Source organism: Colius striatus, chromosome 2 (assembly GCF_028858725.1).
Source record: "Colius striatus isolate bColStr4 chromosome 2, bColStr4.1.hap1, whole genome shotgun sequence".
Lineage (NCBI taxonomy): Eukaryota > Metazoa > Chordata > Aves > Coliiformes > Coliidae > Colius > Colius striatus.
The window spans coordinates 43,961,088-43,986,172 of record NC_084760.1 but is presented as its reverse complement, the minus strand read 5'-3'; the positions used below and the strand labels follow the sequence as shown (position 1 = coordinate 43,986,172).

Here is a 25,085-nt window from a genome sequence, read left to right as displayed (position 1 = left end):
TACAGGAACATATTCAGATGCCAAAACCTTTTTTTTCTTGCTATAGAAAAATATTGGAGGCAGGGGTTGGGTAGAGAAATAGAAATAGCTTAACACTCAGTCACTCACCATCCATTCAAATATCAGCACATGAAACTCAAAGTTCAGGCTTCTGGAAGATACCCATGAGCATCCCAGGAAAGATACAGGTTTTTTTTTAATAGTGCGACACATTGTGCTAGTTCTTTTCCCTCCTGAAGTTGTTTGTCCTGTGATTTCACAGTAGTGGAGGTAAGTTTTGCTTCTCTTTTTCACCTGTCCCTCTGAGAGGATGCATAAAAGATAATAGATGGAGAACAGTTTACAGTGGTCTCTTTTCCTTACCTCCTCTCTCTGTCCTTCTACCATACTCCCCGAGTTCTCCATCAGGACAAACACATTTCTGAAATGTTGCTCAGGAGGGGATTTTGTCTACCTGTCACAATGACAGCATTTATATGTCCTGTGAATATTTCTTTGCACGCCTTAGCAAGGAACAAATTTATCTTCAGGAACAAATTTATCTTCAAATTTATCTTCACAAATTTATCCACCTTCTAGTCCTCTATGGCATGATTTCCTGTGTTCAAGTCATAACTCAAAGTCTGGAAAATGTGTTTGGAGGAATACACGTCTGGGCAAGTTGTAGACACTCTGCCTGGTGCTACCTGACAGCAAGACTGTGTTGTGCAGTGAGACAGTTGGCAGGGCTTGCTCACACATCAAAGGAGGTCGAGAGGGTACCATTGTCCCCTAGAGACAATTGATCTAGAAGAGGCACTAAACATCCAACATGGTCATGCATTGAAATAGAATCTCAGGCTTCAGGCCTCTCCTGCATGCATTTACAGCAGCTTAATTGCGTCCGCTCTCAAACAGCAGTTCTAAAGTGATTTGGCACATTAAAAAATGCCTATGAATGGGTTTTATGAGTGTTTTTTTATGTGAACTGTAGACTTGCTCTCTATCTGACACTGCTAAGAGAAAAACAAAGAGAATGTGTAAAAGCTTTATAGTTGAAAGCAAGTCTGGCACCCTACATTAAGAGGGGGAAGTGACATCAGAACAGAGCAGCGAAAATCTGTGCCTAGAAATCACCAGGGTATTTTAGTTGTCATTTGCAGAAAAATACAGTTGTACAAAGACACTAGTTTACAAAGAACACAGTTGTTCAATAAGCAGGATAATTATGTTGTATTATATTGTACTTACTTTTAGCCAAAAATAGGTTATACAAATGCAACATTTAGCCTGCTATTCCTTTTACTATTTCTGACAATAAACAGTGTTCAGTGGTGTAAATGAACTATATAGAAAAGATCATTAGACGATCTGACCTATGACATTTAAAATTAGATTTTCATTTTCACAATCCTCTAATAGACAGGGCTTGCAAGAGCTTTTGACTCTTCCATAATAGCACGTGGAGACTGGGTAGAATATCACAAAGCACTAGAAATGACACTCTGGTCAACAGTCAAGCAACTGAATCCATCCTCACTTGGTTCTCCTGACTCAATTGGCTGTGACACTCCTGACTCTACTAGCTATGGGAGTTTAGCCACCACTGTGCCTGTAGTCACTCAAATTAAGTCGGAGGGACTGAATCCCCCCATATGTGTTGCATATTGTATATGTTGTGGGAGAGCCGCTCTTTGGGGAGGGACTTGGGAGTGCTGGTGGGCAGCAAACTAAACATGAGCAGCAATGTGCCCTCGTGTGCAAAAAGGCCAATGGCATCCTGGGATACATCAAGAAGAGTGTGGCCAGCAGGTCAGAGGAGGTTCTCCTCCCCTCTCCTCTGCCCTGCTGAGGCCTCATCTGGAGTCCTGTGTCCAGTTCTGGTCTCCCCAGCTCAAGGGGGACAGGGAACTGCTGGAGAGAGGCCAGCAGAGGACTACAAAGATTATCAGGGGACTGGCGCATCTCTGTGAGGAAGAAAGGCTGCGAGACCTGGGGCTGTCCAGCCTGGAGAAGAGAAGGATGAGGCTGGAACCTCATCAATGCTGAGAAATCCCTAAAGGACGGGTGTGGAGAGGATGGGTCAAGTCTTAATTCTGTAGTGGCCAGTGCCAGGACAAGGGGTAACGGGCACAAGATGGAACCCAGCAAGTGCCACTGGCACAGGAGGAGAAATTTGTTTGCTGTTGAGGTGAGAGAGCCCTGGCCCAGGCTGCCCAGGGAGGATGTGGATACATTCCTGTGCCCTCTGATCAAGGGAAATAAGCAGGGGGATGGACTGGATGAGCTCTGGAGATCCCTTCCAACCCCCACCATTCTGGGATTCTACCAACAGCCTGGCTACTCTTCTCCCTGGCAAGTATTTTGGTCACACACAGATCCATGCAGACACACGTTCACCTGCAGCTGCAGCACAGCTTTGCGTACTGGATTGTAGAAGGGCTGATATTAGTGTCCTGTAGCAAAGAGCAACAGGGCTGTTCTCTTGTGGTCTCCAGAGGGGAAAAGAGAAGTAGGAAACTTGTTTCTTCCCTAGAAATCAGGAAATTTTCAGCTATAGGTTATCATCAGCAAGCTTGCAGATAACACCAAACTGGGACGAAGGGCTGGTACTCTAGGAAGTTGGGCAGGATGAGGAGGCTGGCCCTTCCTCTCTACTCAGTATTTGTGAGGCCAAATCTGGAGTACTGTGTTCAGTTCTGGGCTCCCCAGTCCATGAGAGATGTGGACATTCTGGGGAGAGAACAATGAAGGGCCTTCAAGATGATGAAGGGACTGATGCATCTCTCCTTTGAGGAAGTGCTGCAAAGCTGGGACTGTTCAGGCTGGAGAAAAGAAGGTTCATAAGGGTATCTTAATGTGTATAAATATCTGAAGCAGGATGCAAGGACAGAGCCAGGCTCTTTCTGATGGTGCCCAGTGCCAGGACCAGAGGCCATGGACACACACTGAAGCACAGGAGGTTCCTCTGAAGATCAGGAAACACTTTTTCACTGTGAGCGTGGCCCAAGCACTGTCACTGTCACAGGCCCAAGGAAACTACAGAGTCTCTATTCTTGGAAATATTCAAAAGCCATCTTGACATATTCTGCAGTAATCAGCTCTGAGTGGTCAACTTGCACAAGGGGATTGGACTACGTGAGCTTCAGAGGTCCCTTCCAGCATCAACCAGTCTGTGAAACTACGTCTTTATTGAATGTGAGAAAAGCAGACTGCCCAAACCACTTCAAACCCATGAGGGAATGTCTCCAGTCTAGGAGTGCCCATGAGCACCCAACAAGATCAACACTTCCACTCCTGCTGTCAGCCCACCTGGGACAGCAGAGCAGGGAAGGGACAGGAGAGTAGGACATACTTCCAGGAGCCAGAAGTGAGGGAGACATCCTACTGGGAAAGTCCAAGGATCCATCACCATTTCCTGCATAAACAAAGCACATTTATTTCTTGTGTTCCTTTTTTGTTTTCCTCTGATAGTCTCTTTGCCACTTCCATTACAAGGATCTACAGGGAATTACCAGACAATCCTTCCTCAAATAAACTCTAATCCTTACTGAAGATGACTTGGAACTGTTCTTTCCTTAGTGGTTGCAGCCTGGAACCCAAGGCTCTTGAGAAACCCCAAGGAGATGGTCCTGTCCCTTACACTCACAAAGATCAAACTTCACTTTCCAAACTGCACTTTTCCAACACCACTTTTCCAAACTTAATTTTCCAAGACTTTTCAGCATGGGAAGTCTTCATGAAAGCTGCCATCTAGTTTCATGGGTCTTGAGAGCACTGGGAAGGTCTTGGTTGATTTTGGGTTGCTTCAGCCCGACACAGCGCGAGTTCAAGTAGATTTATCAAGGGAATGTAACCTTCCTTGCTTGGCCTCTGCCTCCCAACAGGAGGCTGTTATTCAGTAGTGTGGATGTAAAGAGAACAGTAGCTCTGTTTCAGACAGCAAAGCAGAGGGCCAGTGCCTCAATGTTTGACTTTACAACTTACCTTTTGCAGCAAACCATAAATGTTGAACATCTTCCAAAGATGTGATCAGGGTGATAGCATGTCAAAAAACTGCAGAATCCCCCTTCTTGCTTACACTGACCTTCATTCCCTGGATGCAGAGATGCACCTGTACAGAGAAACAATGGAAAGGGAACTAACATTTGGGACAATACTCTGTAATTCCAGAAGGGCTTGCACTCCACCAGGATTTCAAACCCACTTTGTGGACCATCTATTAAAACGACCACAACTGCACCTTCATTAAGAAGTAAACTTCCTAGAAGAGCTGCTGGCTAAAGCCCTGAGGCGCAGGTATCCCTGACTGTTTGTGAAGCAAAGGGATACTTTCTGTCCTCTTACTGTCCCTGCAGAAGGAGCAGCTCTTCCATAGAGCATTGGCTATCTCATTAAGCTTTGATATCTCAGAATCACAAACATCTAAAGGTCCTCAAAAGGTGTAAATGTCTGTGATTTCCCTATCTGTTTTTTTCACGAGTAGGGAAGGCTGCACAGGCTGAGACTCCAGCAATTGCAATGGGAGCTCATCTGGAGACACCCCCCAGAGCAGCAGCTAAATTCTTCCCTAATCCTCAGAAGAAGCCAAGATCTTATTCCTGGATGGCTTTCTCCACACACCAGCTCCTCAAAGGAAGGGCCATTGTGAGACCATCCTATAGTATATCCCATAACGTGGCTTTTCAAGCTGGAGGAAAGCTGCAAAACTGTTCCCTGCTTTGAGCATCTCTAAAAGACATGGTCACTTCCTGGGATGTAGAAGACCTCACGGATGGGGACTCGCAACTCACCCCCTCACCTGCATCATCCTGGAGCAACAGGAGAAAGAAGGGGAAGAGCAGGTACAGGATCTTCATGACTGATGCCTAGTCCAGGTCTTCACAGGGCTGTAGAGGAGACACACCAAGGCACCAAGGGCATGAGGGACTCCCAGTGACGTAGAAGCCTGCCAAACTGCAGTTGTGTTATCCTAAACCAACGAAGATGCTGTTGGCTGTAGCCTATTCACAAGAACAATGGCTACCAATGCGACCTCATGACCAGCCTGTCAATATTTCAGGAAGTTTCAGGCAAGGCAGTACCTGAACAAAAATGTTTCGGTTCTCTCCCTTGTGCTTTCTCCCAAGCCCAGAGTAGACACTATATCTGGTGATTCATGCTGGTTTAAGTAAAAAAAGCAGCTGGTGCTATTCAGAGAATGCAGTCAGAAAAACTTATCTTTAACTCTCTTGGTAAAAAAGTTCTTCCTAATGTCCAATCCAAACCTCTCCTGGCACAACCTGAGCCCATCTCCTCTTGTGTCATCACACTTGTCTCTAAAACAGACCTAAATATGTTTTCTAGGGAGACGGAACCAAAGGCATAGACTAGGTATGCTTTCAAGTACGCTCATCGTGTAAGGGTTATGTCTAGTGCCTGTGCTCTCTGGGTTCTGCATCTCCTTATCAAAAACCAAAATACAGAATGCTTGCACACTTCAGAGATGATTGTGTCAATACTGGATGCAAAAGCAATAGCAAAGTTATGGTCACAAAATGATTCTGTGCAGCAGCTGCCCAGTTAGGAGAAAGAGGGGAAAGAAGAGTCTCCGTGGACAAAGAGATCAGGAAAACCTGACCTTTCAAGTTAATTGAAGAGTGAAAGGATGGAAATTGTACTGCTGCATGTAGAAGTGTCTCTTCCCTTTAAGTTATGGAGTTCCATTTCCCCAGAATACAAGATCCTGGTGTCCCTCTTCAAACACCACAGAAATAGTCCAATTTCTCCTGAGCTGAGGAAACCCTGGATCCAGCTTCAGCAAATTTTAGGCTCTAATAAGGAATTAATATTTTCAATTTACTCTTTTTCCCTAGAAAGCTCAGATTATGTCATTTTTCTGAACAGATATATCCAACAATTTGATATTTAAATTATTTCACTATAATGAGACTTGAACTGATGCTGAATGGCTGACCAACCTGAAAGAGATCCCATAGTTACTTGCCTGACAAGACGAGGTCTTGGTCTTCAGGCAGCAATAAACGCAGCAGGAATCACTTGCATTCAGATACCTTTGGGGCCAAGGAATGCTGCTTTGCCCAAAACACCTTGGTTTTATGCCACTGCTGCTTAGTGAGATGTGCTTATTCCCGTGGCCACATCTTTTCTTGGCCAATCAGAAAGTGACCCATTGGTGTGGGTATGGCGAGACTGCACCTCATCCCCTCTGAAGCAATGGCAGAGGCTGAGGTACCTCCTGACCCTGTTGCAATCTTCACCCTTATCCTCATGCAACACATCTTGTGACACCCCATTGCATGGGGGGCAGAGGAGCTGAGGTGGCTCAGCGTCAACTGCCCAGACTTTGCCTGGTATAGGCAGCATCAATTCATCTTAACAAAAACCCAACCAACCAAACAGAAGCTTTCTCTGCTTGTCTCCTCCAATCTGACAAAATTATCAGCTAGCACGGGATGTGCAAGAGTATGAGGAGTGTGATAAACCTTCTTACTTTTTGAAATTATAGAAAGAGCTTGATCTCTGCTTTTATTTGAAGTTTCATCAGATGTTTGGTAAATAACACATTGGTTGCTTCATGTGTTCATGAGATGATGTTTAAATACACACATATTGACAACTCCAATTCACTGCTTGTCAGCCATGTCATATCATCAGTAACAGAAAATGTCATCTATCCATTGAGCTTTCTACTTTTTATACTCTTTCTCCTCTACCTCTACCATATTAAATTCACAGGATGACTTACCACAACATCATGAGTCTGTTCAAAGAAGCCTATGGGGCAGTAGAACAGCTTCATGCTGCTGAGATAACGGGCGTTCATGGTGACTGGTAAACTTTTGATTAAATGATATAGGAATGAACATGAAGGAAACAATTCTAGAAAGTCAGTGGGAACCTGCTGTGCTGGATACAGGACCTGGACATCAGGCTGGGAGCTGCTGTTGGATGTGAGGAAAGACCCTAGCTGACGTGGACACAGCTCTTGGGGCTGTACTCACTCCTACAACTCTTCCCCCGGAGTTTACGTCACAGAAGACTTGGATGTTCTGAATCCAAAAGGCACCTTCAACTTCAGGAACAGAGCCGGCATGCCCCAGGAGCAAATGCAGGAGTCAGCCTTGAGCTGTGGGAAGGGCTGCTGTAAGGGGTTTGAAAGGCAAGATTTTGGTAGCAGGGGGGCTACAGGGGTAGTTTCTTTGTGAAGCTGCCAGAAGCTTCTCCTTTGTCTGATGGAGCCAATGTCCGTTGGCTCCAAGGTGAACCCACCACTGGAACAGGCCGAGACAGTTAACAAGGTGGTAGCACCTGTGTGATTAACATCTTTGAGAAAGGGGAAAAAAACATACTGAGCAGGAGAAAACTTCAGCAGCAGGAGAAGGGACTGAGAATATGAGAGTAACAATTCTGTAGACCCCAAGGTGAGTGAAGAGGGAGGGGAAGTGGTGCTCCAGGTACAGGAACAGAGATCTTCCTGTAGCCTGTCGTGCAGCTCATGGTGAGGCAGCTGTGCTCCTGCAGCCATGGAGGCCATGGGGCAGCAGAGACCCACCTGAGCCTGGGGAGGACCCCACGCCGGAGCGGGTGAGTGCCTGAGGGAGGCAGAGACCCCGTGGGAAGCCCATGCTGGAGCAAGTTCCTGTCAAAACCCATGGACCTATAGAAAGAAGCACACTGCAGAGTAGATTTGCTGTCAGGACTTGTGACCCCATGGGGGACCCACACTGGAGCAGTCTGTTCCAGAGGAGGGCAGCTTGTGGAAAGGAGCCACAATTGGAGCAGATCATGGAGACACCCTTCTTTCTCCCTCCGGGACTGTACTTGTGGACATTTCCAGGTTGTGGTCCACAGGACCCTTTGGAGAGGTCATTGAGGAGGATTTGGGCCAGCCTGAGAGACCTACTTCCCTCTAGGAACTGTAAGAATTTCCTTGTGTGTTATCTGAGGGATCAGGCCCCTCCAGGAGACATGTGGCAGGGCCAGAGGCTTTGGGGCTGGTAGAGGTGTTGGTACTGCAGTGCTGACATCAAGGAGGGACACTCAGCAATGCTCTGCCCCACTACAGGTGAGAGAGATGGGGAATCCATCCCACTGGGTGGTGGGAGCTCTGAGGCCTCTGGAATGGGTTGAGTGGAAAGCCTGGGCCATGCCCACACAAGAACAGACCACCCAGAACAGCCTTGTGCATGAAGCTGTGGCTGTCAGGGACAAGGAACACTCATGACCAACAGGACCAGGACAGGGCTCCTGCTCCCCAGATGGAGCAGAGCAGCACCATCACATCTACAGCAAACACCCAAGCTCAGAGTTCCCCCATACATCCATGCAAGAGTATCCTCAGGGACACCCACAGTGTTCACCCCCAGCATTTCTCAGGCCTTTCTCCTGCCACCAACCCACCATCATCAGGAGCCAGCAGACACAGCACAGCCACCATCACAAGGGAATAGACACATGTTCCACCCGCTGCAATGCCAAAATGCTTGTCTTTATTGAAGCCAGAAAAAGCAGCCTCTGCCCCAACCCTGCCAGGACCATGAGGAGATGTCTCCAGCCCATGAACACCCAGCAGGATCAGCACTTCCAATCCTGCTGTCAGTTCACTTGGGACAGCAGAGTAGGGAGGGGAGAGGATGGCAGGAGACGGTTCCAGGAGCCTGAAGCAAGGGACATGATCTGCTTACGAGACTTCAAGGACTCAGCTCCAGAGACTGCATGGAGAAAGCACATAGACAGATCAAAGTTTGCACCTTGCTTTTCTCCTATTCTCTCCCACCTCCTCTCCTGTCACAAGCAACCATCTAGTGCAGCAGAATCAGGCTAAACAGAGGTGATACTCTAGTCCTCAATGCTACCCAAGGACAGTTAAGGCTTCACTCCTTGCAACATAGAATCATAGAATGGTATGGTTGGGAGGTACCTTTAGAGATCATCTAGTCCAACCCCCAGCTAAAGCAGGTCGACCTACATCTGGTCACACAGAAACAGGTCTAGGTGGGTTTTGAAGGCCTCTAAGGAAGGATGACCTCCAAGGAAGGAGTTGGGAAAGCTTCTGTAAAACCTGAGTGAGTCTACTGAGGATGAATGAGGGTGGGGAGGTGCTGGCTGACCTTGGGCTCCTTCAGCTCCACTCAGAACAGGTCCAAACAATTTTCTTTCTCTCCCTTGGTGTTGGTCTTGGCCAGTGCATGTGTAGCACTGAGCCACGAGTTAGTCATGGGCATCTGCCATGACTGATCTGCCATCTGCCATGACTCTTTTTGCCATCACCATAACATTTGTATTTCCAAAACGTACCTTTTGCAGCAAAAGAAAAACCTTGAACATTTTCCTTTGACAATAAAGGGGAAAGAGCACTTAAGAAATCCACAAAAGCCTTTGGCTCGTTCGCATTCTTTCCTATTTCCTGGAGCCAGGGAGGTTCCTGCACAGTGAAAGAGGTCAAAGAGTCTGAATATGGGATAACTGTACAAAAAATGCATGATTCCACAGAGGCTGATACTCCCCCTGGATCTCAGTCTCCCACACGCATGGAGCATCAAACACAACACCTTGACATCTTTAATAGGAGGTTATCTTTGCTGCAGTAGCGTGTGTGCACATGGGATAAGTCAGAGGGAAAAGCCAGTGAGAGGTCCAGGAACTGCCATATTGGTTCCTCATCTGCCCAGCTGTCCATCAAAGCCAATCCCTCCCAAACGCTATATATATCTCTGACAAATCTGGTCACTTCATGGGACATAGACAGCCCCATTGATGAGGACTCGTATCCCACCCCATCTTCCCATTTCCCTTCTCACCTGCAGCCCCCTGGAGGAGCAAGAGAAAGAAAGGGAAGAGCAGGTACAGGATCCGCATGGCTGATGTCTATCCCAGGTCTTCACGGGACTGCAGAGAGGACACATTAAGACAGCACAGAAGGGACACAGACAAGGTTGGGCACACACAGTGAGCCAAAAACCATAGTGGGATCTCCAACAGAAAAAAGATAATCACAACTGTTAGCATTTGTAACTTCCCAGTGACTCAAAGCACAGACTGGGGGACTCACGCCTAGCTGTTGCCATTTTGCTCATAACAACATTCACTGACGCTGAGATTAGAAGGGAAGAAAAATTGCTTTTACAAGTTATAATCCCTCAGATCTTTTGTAGGGCATTTGTCTGTCTCTTGAGCTGAATATTTTGGAGAGAAAGGATCAAGGTGTGACACAAGATATACTTCCCTACACAATCAGCAGACAAGAATTACCATTTGGGCCCTTGCCCTCTCCCTTCTGCCTCTTCGTAATCAGATGCCAGAGCGGTAAAGGTTTGCACTTCAGGACGCCACGAGTGTCATCACTCAGTGCCATACCAACAGCCAAACCAGGGTCAAGAATATATTGAAATGTCACACTTGGAGATGCCACACTATATGGTTAGCTGATGCTCTCCATCACTGCAGCGAGCCCAAAGCTGGCTGACCAAAACACCCTGCCTGAGCACCTCTGTTTCTCTGGCCTCAGAGAAGTCAGCCCAGCTCAGTTTTAGAGTGACCATCCTCAACTCCTGACCATTCCCAGGCTTCCCAGAAAAGACACTCCCCAGTCCCACATTTACTACCCATGTCCCATGCACCACCAGCACAGGTTGGAGCAAGAGGACAGGCAAGATAAGTTAACCTTCCGATTTCATAGTCTGAAAGTACAGACATCCTCTACAGTACAGTGGGAAAAGTATCTCCTTGCAACAGTTTGCCATTTAGACAATTCCAGGAAGATGGATTTGCACAGAGAGTCTGAATGGGTGGCCAGTCTGGAAGACACCCCGCAATCACCTACCTGATGAAGGTATTGGCTCAGAGTGCACCAAGGCAGCAACAGGCTCTGACAATCTGACCAGGAATCTCTTGCACCCAGAAGTGCTGGGATCATCACTTTGCCCAAAACACCCTGGTTTTACACTGTTGCCAGTGGGTGGGACACGTGCTTATTCCCATGGGCACGTCTATCCTTGGCCAATCAGAAAGTGACCCATGGGAGTGATGGGGCTGCACCTCATCCTTCTCTGAGGCAATGGCAGGGGCTGAGGTACCTCCCGAGGCTGTTGCAATCTGCACCGTTATCCTCATGCAATACATCTTGTGACATCCCACTGCGTGGTCGGCACAGGGGCTGCTGTGGCTTGAAGAAAAATCTTTGGGATAGACACAACAACTGTTTGATGCAGACACCAGCCCAGTCCCAGAAGAAAGGAGTCTTCATCACTTCTGATGAAATAATCAACTTAGCGTGTGATGTGCAAGAGCATACTGGATATTGAAAACTCTCTAACCATCCAGATATTGAAAGAACACCCTCTGGGACAAGATATCTGTGACCTAACATATCAAAAGTGGTAAGTATGACTGTCTCTCTAGTGACTTGTGCTTTAACCCCAGCCAGCAACTAATCACCATGCAGCAACTCGCTCACGTCCCACCTATGGCCTCCGGTGGGATGGGGAGGAGAACTGGGAAGAAAACCCGCAAACTCATGGACTGAGATCAGGGCAGTTTAATAACAAAAGTGAAATAAAATATAATAATAACAATAAGGATATAGTACTGTGATAATAATGGTAATAAAAGTAAATACAAGAGAGAGAGAAATAAAATCCAAGGAAAACAAAACCAAGTGATGCCAAATGTGATTGCTCACTCCCCACCAACCAAACAGCAATGTTTTCTGCTCCCTTCCAACTCATCCCATTTTCTATAGTGGGCATGACATCCTTTGCTGTGGAACAGTCCTTTGGACAGTTTGGGTCAGGTCTCCCAGCAATGCTCCCTTCCAGCTTCTTGTGCCTCCCCAGCCCACTCATTGTCAGGGCAGGGAGAGAGGCAGAAAAGGCCTTGATGCTGTGAGAACACTGCTCAGCAAAAACCAAAACATCCTTGGGTTGCCAACATTCCTCTCAGTATAAATCCAGAACACAGCCCTTTAACCCTTACTGGAAAGAAAATTAACTATTGCAACCATAAGCAGGACATGATTACTCAGATAAAGTGAGAGTAACATCAGGATACATGCTAAAGTCTCTAAAACAGGTGATCCAAGAAATCTGCATCTCCTCCTAAAGCCACCAAAGGTGAAGAAATATAAAATGAAAGTAGCCATGGCTTGTGAAGCCAATGTGTTTGATGACTTTTATGCAACTGGGCTTTGCTGCATCCCTGACTTGCCAATTGCCTCTCAAGGTATTTGGAAGAGCAGTCTGGTCCCCAGAAGGGATGCTGCTTCTTCTCTGGTGGGGGGAAAAACAGGAAAAGGAGATTTTGTGATGGACATTTTGAGGTCCTAGAGACTCCAGTCAGTCCTCAGAGCTCGCCTCCTGATTCTCCACTGAGCAGCAGGTAAAATATGAATTAATTCATGCATGGAAAAATGGACAATTAATCCGATACTGCAGTGAAGTTGCCCAGTGGAAAATGAGGTACTCCTATAGAATCATATAATTCTTTTGGTACTTATAAATGTCCATAAGGTCCCCTCTCAGCCTTCTCCATGCTGAACAGCCCCAGGTCCCGCATCCTTTCCTCCTCACAGAGATGTTCCAGTCCCCTCAGCATCTTGGTAGCCCTGTGTTGGCTCCTCTCCAGCAGTTCCCTGCCTGTCCTGAGCTGAGAAATCCAGAACCAGACACAGGACTCCAGATGTGGCCTTACTAGGTCTGAAAAACCTTAAGGTTAGGAAATCCACCTCCCACATATTCTGGGCCCTTGGGCTCATAGGCAGATTTATTCTCTTTCCTAGGGATCTCTGGTGGCCTAATTACACGCACAGATACTTCCAACAGCTTATCATTTAGCTGCACTTAGGGTGATGGAGCTTGAACAGAGAGGCTGAATGGCCAGTTTTCCAGAAAGAGACATCATAGTTACTTACCTGATGAAGATCTTGGTGTTCCAAGTGCTAACAAATCCAAGAGGAATCACTCGAGTCCAGATGTCCTTGGGTCCAAGGAGTCCTGTTCTGGCCAAAACACCTTGGGTTTATACCATTACTGGTGGGTGGGACATAGTGCTGCTGTCACATCTCCCCTTGGCAAATCAGAAAGTGACCCACTGATGTGGGGATGGTGAGACTGCACCTCATCCCTCCCTGTGGCAATGGCAGAGGCTGAAGTACCTTCTGGGGCAGTTGCAATCTTCACTCTGACCCTCATGCAACCCATCTCGTGACACACCATTGCACAGCAGGCATAGCAGCTGTGGTGCCTCAGAATCAGCTGCCCGGGATGAACAAAACAAACTGGCTGGTTGTAAACACCAGTAGCAACTAATCCCATAAAAGGATAAAATATTTGTCTCTTCCTCTCCTCTCAGTTTACTTTGGTAAGTGTGTGACCTGCAGGATAATGTAGAATGGTTTACCTTTCTCTCCTTTGGATGTTAAAAGCCCAGCTTCATCCTTGCCAAGGCAATTTGCATTTGACAGGCCAAGAAGTGACAAGCATAAGGTGACCTTTCTGATGGCTACTCAGACAAACAAACATCAGAGGAAAAGCTACTACATGAGACCACAACTCACCTGATTCTGTCTGAATTTATTACTCCTACAAGTGTCGTTTCTGGTGCAAAACTTGGAATTGTATTTCATCAGGAGAAAATCTCTATGTAAAGCTATGCAAACCAAGAGAGACTGTTGATTGAAGGGGGATAGGACTTACGAGGCCTTGGAGGTGTGGACCTGATCAAGAGAGTCTGTAGATTTGTAGGAACTATGTGATGCTTCAGAAAGGTAAAGATGAAGATGGATCATGGAGAAACAGATCAAGCAAAACAGAGAGAAGAGATGGGCCAAGCTCATGTAAGTAGGCTGCTGGTCAATATGCTTCTCTGGCCATGCCCTACATCTGATCACCAGTTCATGTCCTATATTCCTAGTCAACTATTTTTTGTACAAACAATCTGTCTATGGTGTGTTTATGTGCTTGTTCAGTCCTTTAGCAAACTTCAAGCCAAAGTACTGAGTACGGGAGACAATACCAAGAGCTCTGGTTCAAGCTCTGGGAGATGGATCCTGGAGAGACAAAGGATCTTGAGGTTGGATACGTCAGAGACCAAAGGTCTGGTGCCAACTATCAGAGATGCATGATGAGGATTCCCTGGGCACCAGTCCAGAGAAGGAGGATTGAGTGTCCATGGTTTTATCTTTGCCAAGTGTAAAGGTCTTGGGAGCATTATCACTCCTGCAGGGAGTGTCAAGCTCAAGACTAGTCTAGGGACAGTTGATTATGGTCTGGAGAGGGCTTCTAACCTGCACATCAGGGAGACCATGGCTGGAGCTAGTCTGTGCCCAGTGGAGCTGCTTTGAGCTGGGAATCGCATGCTGGATCTTCACCAGTGCTGCAGCTTGTCCCTGATGATCCGTAGCTGATGGTCCTTGCCTGACCTTGACCTATGCCCAGAGAGATGCCCAAAGCCCTAGGCTGAGGTTGCTCCCAGCCTCCTTGGTCTACCCTGCTGCAAGGCTGGGGCAATGGGATGAATCTTGCCCTGCCAGTCCCAATGATGATGGCTCTATGACAGTGCAGAAGCCACGTCCGTGGCCTCCCTTGAGATGAGCATCATCAGTCTACCCAAAGACTTGCAAACCATGTTGACCCACAGCCTGGCCCTGGGCTCCTTACTGGCCCCCTCAACTAGCCCCAGGTCTTGAACTCCCCCTTCCCAGCACTGACTCCCAACACAGTCCCAAGTTCCTGAGCAATCCCCTGGCACAGCCATCAGTGGCTATTGCTATATAACTTCCCACCCCTCCAATTACCCTTGGACCTCACAATATACCCCTGGTGCTACACACCCAAGCCGCCCACCTGGAAATGGACTTGGGGACACTGGAGTGCCATATCCTATGAAAAAGACCCATGGAGACTCCTGACCCAATTGGGGACCCAATGGACAACCATCAAGCACCCATGGAGTTAGGGGCTCATAGCAACACCATTCATTCCTGACTTGCGATGTGAGCTGCAGAGATGCCCTTGGTGAGGAAAAAAGGTGGTATTTGAGTCCCTGTGGGCACTCTCCCCTGCAAATGGGGGGATGCTCCTGTAGTTTGAGGCAAATTCCATCAAATCATTGAGTTGGTTTGGTTGGAAAAGACCTTTAAGATCATCAAGTCCAACTACTCATCTCACATTGACAAGCATATGGCGAAGAGAGTAGATTAAGGTAGAGGGAATGTGTGTGTTTATGGGTCTGTGCTTATAGGGAATTTACCCCTTCTTCTCTGCCCATTTCCTGCACACAGGGAAAAGAGAAGCATGCCTGCATGCCCGTCCCTGAAGAGACACACACACACAGAGACATCTTATCAGTGAGAATGCAAATCACCACTTTTTATTGGGGATGCTAGGGTGAGGGATTCCCACAGGAAGGAGGTTGGGCTGTCCAAGGCCACCACTGCTCCTGGTGCTCTGTGGTGCCTCCGTGCAGCACCACCACCACCACCGTGGAGACCGGTCTCAGAGGGCTACTTGGAGATTGGTGCTACAGACTCAGGAGCCCATCATGGATACCATCTGCTGCAGAAGGAAAGGTCTGTCAGTGTCTGTGCCAATCAGGGCAGCAGTGAGAGTTCAGGAGTGCCCCTGTGCCCTTGAACTGCACATTCTGCCCTCTTTCTCCAACAGTCTCAACTCTAACCCCAACAGGCAGTAATCTCAGCCCTTCTGGCAGCCCTGAACATACCTACGACAGCAGAAGTCGTGCTCAGAGCAAAGGCCAATGCGACCGATCCCTGGCGGGCATGATCTGGGAGAGCAGAAGCCCCCGCGGCGCTCACAGTCCTGGGGTGATCCACGAGCAAGGGACAGCCCTACAGAGCATAGAAAGACGAGATCTTCAGCATGGCCCTGCCAAGATGCTGAGTGCAGTCCCTGGTCCCTGCCAGGTCACAATTAGCCCAGCTCCCACCAATGCCCAGGCAGTCATCTGAAGCAGAAATCAGACTGATGCTCATGGCACTTGGGAGACACTACCATTCCTCAGCACCATCTGGATGAAGTTTTCCAACACATCTACTAACTTCCTCCTGGCACAAGGGAGGACTTGAAGGGTGGAAGCAGGATCATAGAATCATAGATCATAGAATAGTGTGGTTTAGAAGGCACCTCCATAGCTCATCCAGCCCAAGCCTCTGCTAAAGGAGGTTCCTCTTGATCAGGGGGCACAGGAACGTGTCCAGGTGGGTTTGGAAATCTCCCGAGAAGGAGACTCCACTCCATCCCTGGGCAGCCTGGGCCAGGGCTCCCTCATTTGAACAGCAAATAAATTTTTCCTGTTTTTTAAAGGGTCTGCCTTCCTCCTTCCTTCTCCTCTCCAGAAAGGCAGCTTTGCCCACTGCTAATAACTCAGAAAGGCAAAGGCCAGGAGGTATGGTGAAGGCAGCAAACCCTCATCTGTGCAGTGCAAGAGCTTTATTACAAGGTCACAGCTCTGGTCCCAGCTGCAAGAAGGTGCAGCAGGATCCTTTTCTTAAAGGTATGCGGTGTGAGGGAACCCAGAGGGGACGGTACAGCAACCAGAAATCATACATGACTCATCATCTCAGCTGGGAAATCCTGCCTACAAAATATTGACAAAGGACAAACCCTCCACGTTACACCCCACATTTCTTACCTGCTGCTCCCTGGAGCACCAGAAGGAGGAGAGCAGAGAGGAGAGGCAGGATCCGCATGGCTGGAGGTTGCTGGCAGGGTCACAGCTCTGAGGAGAAGTGAAATGAAGAGAAAGGAGGAAGAGATGAATGGGAGTGTCTTTGCCCGGGTGTTGTGTAGCAGGTGCTACAGGGATGGGTCTGAGGAGAGGAGATGACCTGTCCAGGAGGAGATGTGACCCGGCAGTGAGAGGATGCACTCAACAGCCCAAGGACAGGAACCTCCCACAGTCTCTTCACTCCCTGCAGCAGCAGTTTGGTCCCAGACAGCTGGTCTCTCCACCTGGCAAAGTGTCCCTTGGGATGACACCTCAAAACATCCAGCTGAAAACCTCCTTTTCCTGGTTCTCCCCCAGTTCAAAAGAAGAGTTGTTTTTCTCTTCTGTCACCTCTGAGAAGGATTCCAGGCCTCTAGCTCGGGGTCTTGTGTCATCCCACTTTGCATAAAGGACATTTGGTGCTGTTGTTTGCCAGACACATCTTGGGACACACTGCTTCCCTGTTCTTTAGACCTTGGCAAACGATCTGCTTTTGCAACACAAAGGAGCTCTGTACTGCTCCCCAGCAGTGAAGCGTGCTCTCTATGCTTCAGTTGAAAATAACTGGGGAGGTGCCGCATGGGATGACAGCCTCGTCCAACTGGCAGGCCCATCAATGACAAGCTTTAATTGTGACTTTGTTGTGTTAAGAATTGGATGTTTGTAACCCTTTATTGGTTCCCAATGTCTTGATGGTGCCATCTTCATCTTTTTCAGCCTTGTCGCAGATTCAGCAAGCCTATGTGTATATATATATATACATGTATATATATATGAAAAACATGTCATGCCTAATGTAGTGATTACATGAATGTACCTTTTATCCAAATGCCTCAGCATATCTCATTGCTCTTTCCTGTCTCAATTTCTCTCTCCATATACTTGTGCAAGTGTTTGCAAGTCTGGGGGGACCAATGTTACTCTGCCATGGTGGTCAGGGGCAGGGCACTCAGGACAGCCTCTTACCTGCTCTGCCACCCCAAAACTGAGCTAGCACATGTGTTCAAGAGCAATGGAACAGAAATGTCGTTAATTGCCACCTTAATGAAGGAGCATGACCACCAGATGCAGCTGCTCCCAGCCCATCGCCCACTGTGGCTCTGATGCCCTGAAAGCTCAGCAGACATTAAAAAAAAAAAAAAAGAGCCAAGGCCTTTTTATCTTTTTCTGACTGCAGCTGTAGGATCAGCGTGGCATCAGGACAAGTGTCTGGAGGGGGCTGTGCTGAATGCTTGAGTTTTAGGCTGGCCCTACTGTTGATTGAAGAATACTACTAGGGGCTGGGAATTTCAGCAGTGGAGGTTGGAAGTTGGGCTTTACCTTGTCAAGACATCAAGTGCCTGTGTGATCCAGTCACTGTAGAAGTAGTGGAAGACAGCTGCTGCATGTCTGGGAGAAGCAGAGGAGCCCTGGACCCAGCAGGTTGCTGAGGAACACGGGTTAGTTCTGGGCTTGGCAGCATGAGGTTAGTGTTTGGACGTGATGATCTTAGAGGTCTTTTTCAACCAAAATGGTTCTGTGGCTTTTCTGGGAGACAGACGACCTCTTGTAGGGGCCCAGCAATGACACAATGATAAGAGCTGTGGAGGGTCCTGGCCATTGCTCTTCCAAGGTGCCATCCTGCTTAGCAAAGCAGCTCGCCAATATCTGCTGCTGTGTGCAGGGGACTGAGGTGACAGCCTATCAACATGTACCTGGGCAGGACTCAACTGGTCACATGCAAATGTTGACAGTGATGAAGCAGTTGGGCTGAGCCCTTCACCTCCTGCTCCATTTGCATCAGACAGAGCACAAGTCACATCATTCTCATTATGATGCCCAAAGCAGGCCTGGTGAATCCCATTGACAAATCTTCTGTTTCTCTGACATGGTCTGTACAGGGAACACCATCATTCACTGCAGATGAACCCACTCGTCCTGTTTTCAGCTGGGATAGAGAGAATTTTTTAGTAGCTACTATACAGGGCTACATTTTGGCTTCTCAGTGTCACTGGTTGGAGGGGAAAGGTGAGTGAACAGCTGACAGAGACCTGGGAGTCCTGGTTGATCATAAACTAACCATGAGCCAGCAATGTGCCCTAATGGGCAAGAAGGCCAATGGCATCCTGGGATGCATCAAGAAGAGTGTGGCCAGCAGGTCAAGGGAGGTTCTTCTCCCCCTCTACTCTGCCCTGATGAGACCTCATCTGGAGTCCTGTGTCCAGTTCTGGGCTCCTCAGCTCAAGAGAGACAGAGAACTGCTGGAGAGAGTCCAGTGCAGGGCCACCAAGATGATCAGGGGACTGGAACATCTTCCTCATGAGGAAAGGCTGCGGAACTGGGTCTGTTTAGTCTGGAGAAGAGGAGACTGGGGGGGGTCTTATTAATATTTACAAATATCTAAATGGTGGGTGTCAGGACGTTGGGGCATCACTTTTTTCGATGGTATCTAGCAACAGGACAAGGGGTAATGGGATGAAGCTGGAACACAAGAAGTTCCACCTAAATAGAAGAAAAAACTATTTTACTGTGAGGGTGACGGAGCAGTGGCACAGGCTGCCCAGAGGGGTTGTAGAGTCTTCTCTGAGGTCTTCAAGGCCCTCCTGGACACACTCCTATGCAACCTGATCTAGGTGACCCTGCTTCTGCAGGGGAGTTGGACTAGATGATCTCTAAAGGTCCCCTCCAACCCCTACCGTTCTATGATTCTACGATGATTCTATGAAAAAGGAGATGTGCCACGTGGATCTTAAGGGGTGAGGTTTCAGTCTGTGTTTCACTCTAAGCTGTCTGTTGAAGCCATTCCCCAGGAAGTAATGCAAGGGCAGCTCTTTCTGGCAGTGAGCTAAAAGTGTGGTGATACAGTATTCTGCGTGATGCTGGCTACAGTCACTGGATAATCTCCAGACCTTAATCTAAAATAACAAGGGCTGGACATTTTCTGCAAAGTCCTCAGTCCTTGAGCAAAGCATCTTGTGTCATTCCAATTTGTGAAAGAAACATTCACCTACCGTGGATTGTGTAAAACTTCTTAAGCCATAAACTTGAAATTGCTGGTTTGATTCCACTTGGCAACTTCCTCAGGTCTGCATCCAGGGAAATCCCTGCAAGGTGGCCGTTGGCCCAGTTTCCTGTCCTTCACAAGGCTGTGGTTTCAGTGGTGGCAGAGCCATTTGCAGAAACATCTGCTTTGAAGAGAGGCCATATGCTCTGCAACAAATGGCAAGCTCGGGCCTTCAAGTCAACCCTTTCTCTGTGTGCACCTGGACTAGTTGTTTCCCTTAAAAAGACAAACATTACTGCCCCAGCCTTTGCTGAAAATCCACAAGTGCTGTCCTTCACATAGGCCATGGAACAGCTGAGGTCAGTTGCCACCCTATTTCAGAAACACATGCATCCCCCTTCCCCACAAAGATGTGCCTTAATCGCAACCGTCTGGCAGTGTTTGCTATTACAATCCTTCTGTTTGTGGGAAAGTGTGGTTACACCCAGACTGATATTTCAGAAAGGTCCTTGCACTGTGCCAAGCCCCAGAGTTATTCTGGCACAGTGCTCACTGGTCTGGACTCAGTCCCAGGCAATAGCTGGGCAAGATTTGGAAGACAGCATGAGCACAGGGCAGTTGGGAACAGGCTGAGGTTGCCCCTGCTTTGGAGGCTGAGTTTGGCTGGACAGACACAAGCTCTGCCCTGCCAGCTTGTCCCAGGGCAGAAAACTATTTACTGGTCATAGCCACCAAGTGCTAGTCCAAAGGCTGATTTGTTTGCAGAAGGATGTTCCTGACCATGCAAGAGCAGCTGCAAGGACAGGAGCTCAGTGAGCAACCTGCATCTACTGAGTTTTCTGCCAGGGTTCTGAGCAGAACAGAGGCAACTTCTTTCAAGAGGACTGATTGAAGTAGAAGGGCTATTGACATTTCATATATATTGTCTGGTTGTCTCAAGCGATAGTGTAGTCTAACTCCAGTCTCCTAATTTGCTAGTGCAGCTGATTTTGCAGAGCCAAATTTACGTCAGACAAAAAACCCCCCAAAGGTAAAACCAGGCTTCAGATATTAAAATGGGGTCACCTGCCTCTTTTTGTTCTGCTCAGTGTCTCCTTCTTAGCTCCTAAAAGGAAACAGGATGCTCTTCCCAGGTCTGAAACCTCAGGACCAGGGGGTGGGAACCTAAAGTTTTCAGAGCAGAGGTTCTATGAACCATTACACTGGAGAAGACTTCTGTGTTCACTACAGAAACAGTGACTGAGTTCAGCTTTGGCTACAGCCGAGGATTCCTAGCAGGTATGGGTGGAGAACATACCAGCATTCATATGATCAGCAATCCAACAGGAGAAAATATTTCAGTGAACTGCATTCCTGATAGGCTTAACCTGATTTCAGAATTCTTCAAATTTCTAAAGGGAAAATATACTTCTAGAGAAATGAGTAACAAGACCACACACAGCCGACATACAGCCTCCCCAGATCTTGCTTTTATTGAAAGAAGAATGATAAATCCTTGATGACAGGTGCAATGATTCCCTGAATCCAACGATGTAAAAAAAGGATCATTCCCAGATCCCTGGAGATCCTCAGTTATTAGTCACATTATAACCTACACAAAGGAAATAAAATTTCAGGGTTTTCAGGTTTGTGTTGATGGGTGGAAATCCCAATACACAGGACTTAACTGAAAATTTGTAAAGTCATCTTTGCCTCAGTTAGGTCCTAAACTTACCATCTACAGCAAGAATACCCTGGACGACACACTCCCAAGTAAGCATTGCTACGAGGGCATATCCCAGGGTGGCAGAAAGTCCCACGATATCCACATCTCACAAAAGATCTTGGAGGTTTTGCAAAGCCTGTGCCATAAAAGCAGAAGCAGGAGACAGTTGTTTCTGGCAGGGTTTTGCATTTTGCTAAATTCCTGTGAACTGTCATCACACTGGTGTCCAAAGTCATGACAGTCCTAATGCAAGTATAAGAGGAGGAGGTTTTGAACAATTAAATGCTTTAATCCTTTATTTAGATGTAAGAAAGGTGTCTCCAAGCCCAGGACTCCCCTAGGCACTCAGGTTTCTGAAACAGACACCAGAGACCTGACAGAAAACAGAAGTGGACAATTACCAGCTCTTACTATATTGTAGGTCACAATTAAGAAGAGAATCTTATAATCCCAGGATGGTGGCGGTTGGCAGGGCCCTGCAGAGCTCATCCAGCTCAAGCCCCTGCTAAAGCAGGTTCCCCTCCATCAGGGGACACAGGAACATGTCCAGGAGGGTTTGGAAACCTCCCGAGAAGGAGACTCTTTAGGTATTTAATCAGTATTGATGAGGTCTCAGCCTTCTGCAGACTGAATAGTCCCAGGACCCACAGCCTTTTCTCATAACAAAGATGCTCCAGTCCCCAGTCATCTTGGTAGCCCTGCACTGGCCTCTCTCACCTCTCTCCCTCGCTGGCCAGTAGCTCCCTGTGTCTCTTGAACTGGGGAGAAGCACCAGCTCAGTTGGGAGGCTTAAAACCCATGTCTTAAAACAGGTCCTGGTCTCTAGCAGTCCATATGGATTGTCCCTGTACACCAATAAACTCATGCATGCAGAATGACCACTTCCTTATCAGTGAACACAGCTCACCAGGCATTGCCCTCTGTGTCTGAAGCCCAGCAGATAAGAGCATTACTTTTATCTACATGGTTAAACTTTCTTCCCCATTAAAATAGGATAATTGGGTTCAGATATCGTCCTGGGAATGGCCACCAGCCTGTGCTATTCCCAGAAGAGGTTCTGTCTGTGAAAGTGCTAGCTGTCAGGGGCCAAAATTACCCTGGGGAGCATATTACCAATTAGGCAGCCTGTTGCCTGGCCTTGTTTGGTTAATTAATAGAGATGTAGCCTGGCAGGCTGATGCAGTCTGAATTCACCTGATTGATTGCATATGAACCAATTAATTCCAGTTTCACAGCTCATTCATGCAACTACACTAAGTCTATCACATCCAGAAAATTGAGAGCTTGTTCCAGCAAATAGACCATGAATACTACATATGTACAGTAGATCCAGTCCATCCCTGGGGTGTTAGATTCAGAGTACATTAGTGCTCTGGTGCAAGAACACCGTGTAGTACCCATAACATCTCAGAAAGAAATGCAGGAATGCTGAGAAGGTGGAATAAAATCCTTCTGGTCCCAAACTGTGTCTGTGGGGCATTGAAAAGATGATTGTGAGCAGTCTCAGCTCTCAGAAATAGCTTCTTCTGGATAAATTTCTTGCTTTAGTTTATCCAGAACATGGATCCTAGTGAAAACAGCTCAAACATTCACTGTGTGTATCTGGATGTTAAATAAGGACATAAAACGCAACAAAGGAACACTTCGCAATGTCCTGCTTATGACAACTGTCATAAGCAAAGGCTCAGGCAAGTATAAGATCAGACCTGCATACACGATACTTGTCCCATGTTTCTGGTCTTCTGCAGTTCACCACAGCCTTTTCCCATCCTTGCTCCTGCTGAGTGCACTTGCCATCCCATTCCCACAGAGATCAACCCCAAAACTCCACTAGCACTTGTTTGTGCACACCATACCTTCCTACTGTAACTGTGCCATTTTCATGGCAGTTGTTTAAACACAGTCCCTTTTTCTGGACAGTAAGGTGGGTTTTTGATTCCAGACCCCTTTGCATCCCCTAAGCAGACACAGCCTCATACCACCACTTATGGTTGCACAGATTTCTCCATCAAGCAGAAGCTACTGGTAGCATTTCAATATTGACTCGTGATTTTCTGCCTGTCCACCCCATGTATGAGATTCTGAAGCAAAGGATATTTGGAGCGAATAAGTCCAGATTCCTTTTTTTGTATGTGGCTTAAGAAAATTTGATTATGAATGTTTGCTGTAGTATATCCCCGAGATTGTTTTAAGCATAAGAGTCTGCAAGCTTTAACGGAGAAGGAAAACATTGTCACTCAATGGTAATTTTGGGGCTGCTCCTAGTGCTTTCAACTCAGGCTGAATTTCCACAGAAGCAGCAAAGACACTGAACTGATGGTTGGAGTGTGTGCCTGCTAATTTCATGTGTCATCTATAACCTGCCTAGAAGTTTTGATGATATATTCAAAGATTCTTTGCAGGAGGCAGCTTGGTCACTTCCCAAAGGGGACAGGAGTTATAAGACACCAGTATCTTCCTCTACAGCGTCACTCATCTTCATTTACATCTTACCTGCAGCTCCGTGAAATACCACCAAGAGGAGAGCAAAGAGAAAGGAAAGGATTTTCATGGCAGAGGGTGAACTCCCGTCACTACAGAGAAAGGAGACCAAGAGGTTAGTGTGTCGTCCCTCCACAATCATAATGGGCTGAGAAGTGACTTACAGAAACATTCTTCAAAACCAAGCCTTTTCTAGAAGAGGTTAGGGTTGTAGTACAGGAAGAAACTTCCATGCAGAAAAAGACAGTTTCAAATCTTCCTTTCATTCATGTATTATTGAACTAGTTTGCTTGATACTTTGCAATACATAGTAATATATTTTATTTGCTTATGGTAGTTAAAGTTGTTAATTCAGAAATAAAAATAAGACCTTTTTGCTGTATTTATACAAAATAGCCCATTGCACGTTCTCAAGCTTTTCTAATTTAAAAAAAAAAAGCAGAAAAATGTTCTTCACATTTAAATTAAAATCCAGCTTCTCCCTGCTCACAATAAGAGTTAAGGCTGTAACATTGAAATGTAGCTATATACAAAAGATACAAAGTCTCCAGGCCCTTTAAGGACAGAACTTTCAAGAGAGGCTGAATAATGAGAAGATTTTGATCGTTACCAGGTAAGAGGAGGCTCTAGGTCGGAACAGTCCTTGGATTGGTGTCAGCCACCTAGATGCATTAAGATGAAGGAGCAGAGTTTGGCTTTATGCTGTTTCTGGAGGGTGGTGAAGGATGCTTGATCTCCACAGCCTTCTGGTGGCCAATAAGACAGTCTACACAACTTCAGGGTGTAGACATGGGGACATCCAATGAACCCGTTACTGTCCTCCTATGAGGAACCAAGTTATCGCTTTCAAAATATTACAGCATGGCCTCAGGAAATGTGCTGAGCTGTATGCAATCCACCTTGGGACACCTCCTTTTGTGCAACGGGTTTGGCCACAGAGCTCACTCTGGAGCCAAAGCTGCTTAATGGCTGAAGCTTGGTGGTAGTTACCCTCCAGCATGATAAAACTATCCATATAGGCTGCTATGCACTTGGATAGTCATTCTTTACACCTCCTTTGGAAACTAAGGCTTTGTGTTGGGATCCCTCAGGGAAATGATACCTATCAGGATCTGGTGGGACTTGCCCATCAAATTTCCACTCAGATGTCCTCAGAATTGTGTGTCTGAGAGGGTAGTACAAAGCATAGAATCATAGAATAGTTTGGTTGGA

The 25,085-nt window shown here is 47.1% G+C and overlaps 3 protein-coding genes across 3 annotated transcripts; all 3 read right to left on the bottom strand.

Annotated features, from left to right (window-relative positions):
- Positions 1-4,847: 4,847 nt before the first annotated feature.
- Positions 4,848-10,882, bottom strand: LOC133624844 (antimicrobial peptide THP1-like). The gene is made up of 5 exons (XM_061989597.1): positions 10,805-10,882; positions 9,783-9,870; positions 9,280-9,406; positions 6,728-6,818; positions 4,848-4,868 (listed from the first exon to the last, which is right to left on the bottom strand). The coding sequence occupies exons 2-5, from the start codon at positions 9,838-9,840 to the stop codon at positions 4,848-4,850; spliced, it is 297 nt and encodes a 98-aa protein (XP_061845581.1). The 5' UTR covers positions 9,841-9,870; positions 10,805-10,882.
- A 4,476-nt stretch (positions 10,883-15,358) lies between these two features.
- Positions 15,359-16,717, bottom strand: LOC133624947 (gallinacin-5-like). The gene is made up of 3 exons (XM_061990516.1): positions 16,630-16,717; positions 15,700-15,826; positions 15,359-15,530 (listed from the first exon to the last, which is right to left on the bottom strand). The coding sequence occupies exons 1-3, from the start codon at positions 16,685-16,687 to the stop codon at positions 15,518-15,520; spliced, it is 198 nt and encodes a 65-aa protein (XP_061846500.1). The 5' UTR covers positions 16,688-16,717; the 3' UTR covers positions 15,359-15,517.
- A 4,680-nt stretch (positions 16,718-21,397) lies between these two features.
- Positions 21,398-24,667, bottom strand: LOC133624957 (gallinacin-4-like). Its single transcript, XM_061990576.1, has 3 exons — positions 24,484-24,667; positions 23,886-23,965; positions 21,398-21,528 (listed from the first exon to the last, which is right to left on the bottom strand). Exons 2-3 carry the CDS (start codon positions 23,941-23,943, stop codon positions 21,398-21,400), a joined length of 189 nt encoding a protein of 62 aa, XP_061846560.1. The 5' UTR covers positions 23,944-23,965; positions 24,484-24,667.
- Positions 24,668-25,085: the final 418 nt, after the last annotated feature.

Bases quoted from the DNA above. Each gene is read 5' to 3' on its own strand.
- LOC133624844 (XM_061989597.1), bottom strand. From the start codon at position 9,840: ATGCGGATCCTGTACCTGCTCTTCCCTTTCTTTCTCTTGCTCCTCCAG. The intron at 9,407-9,782 runs GTGAGAAGGGAA...TTCACTGTGCAG, and splicing joins GCTCCTCCAGGGGGCTGCAG to GAACCTCCCTGGCTCCAGGA. The intron at 4,869-6,727 runs GTAAGTCATCCT...TCTCCTCTACAG, and splicing joins AACAGACTCATGATGTTGTG to CCCTGTGAAGACCTGGACTA.
- LOC133624947 (XM_061990516.1), bottom strand. From the start codon at position 16,687: ATGCGGATCCTGCCTCTCCTCTCTGCTCTCCTCCTTCTGGTGCTCCAG. The intron at 15,827-16,629 runs GTAAGAAATGTG...TATGCTCTGTAG, and splicing joins GGTGCTCCAGGGAGCAGCAG to GGCTGTCCCTTGCTCGTGGA.
- LOC133624957 (XM_061990576.1), bottom strand. From the start codon at position 23,943: ATGAAAATCCTTTCCTTTCTCTTTGCTCTCCTCTTGGTGGTATTTCAC. The intron at 21,529-23,885 runs GTAAGATGTAAA...TTTATGGCACAG, and splicing joins GGTATTTCACGGAGCTGCAG to GCTTTGCAAAACCTCCAAGA.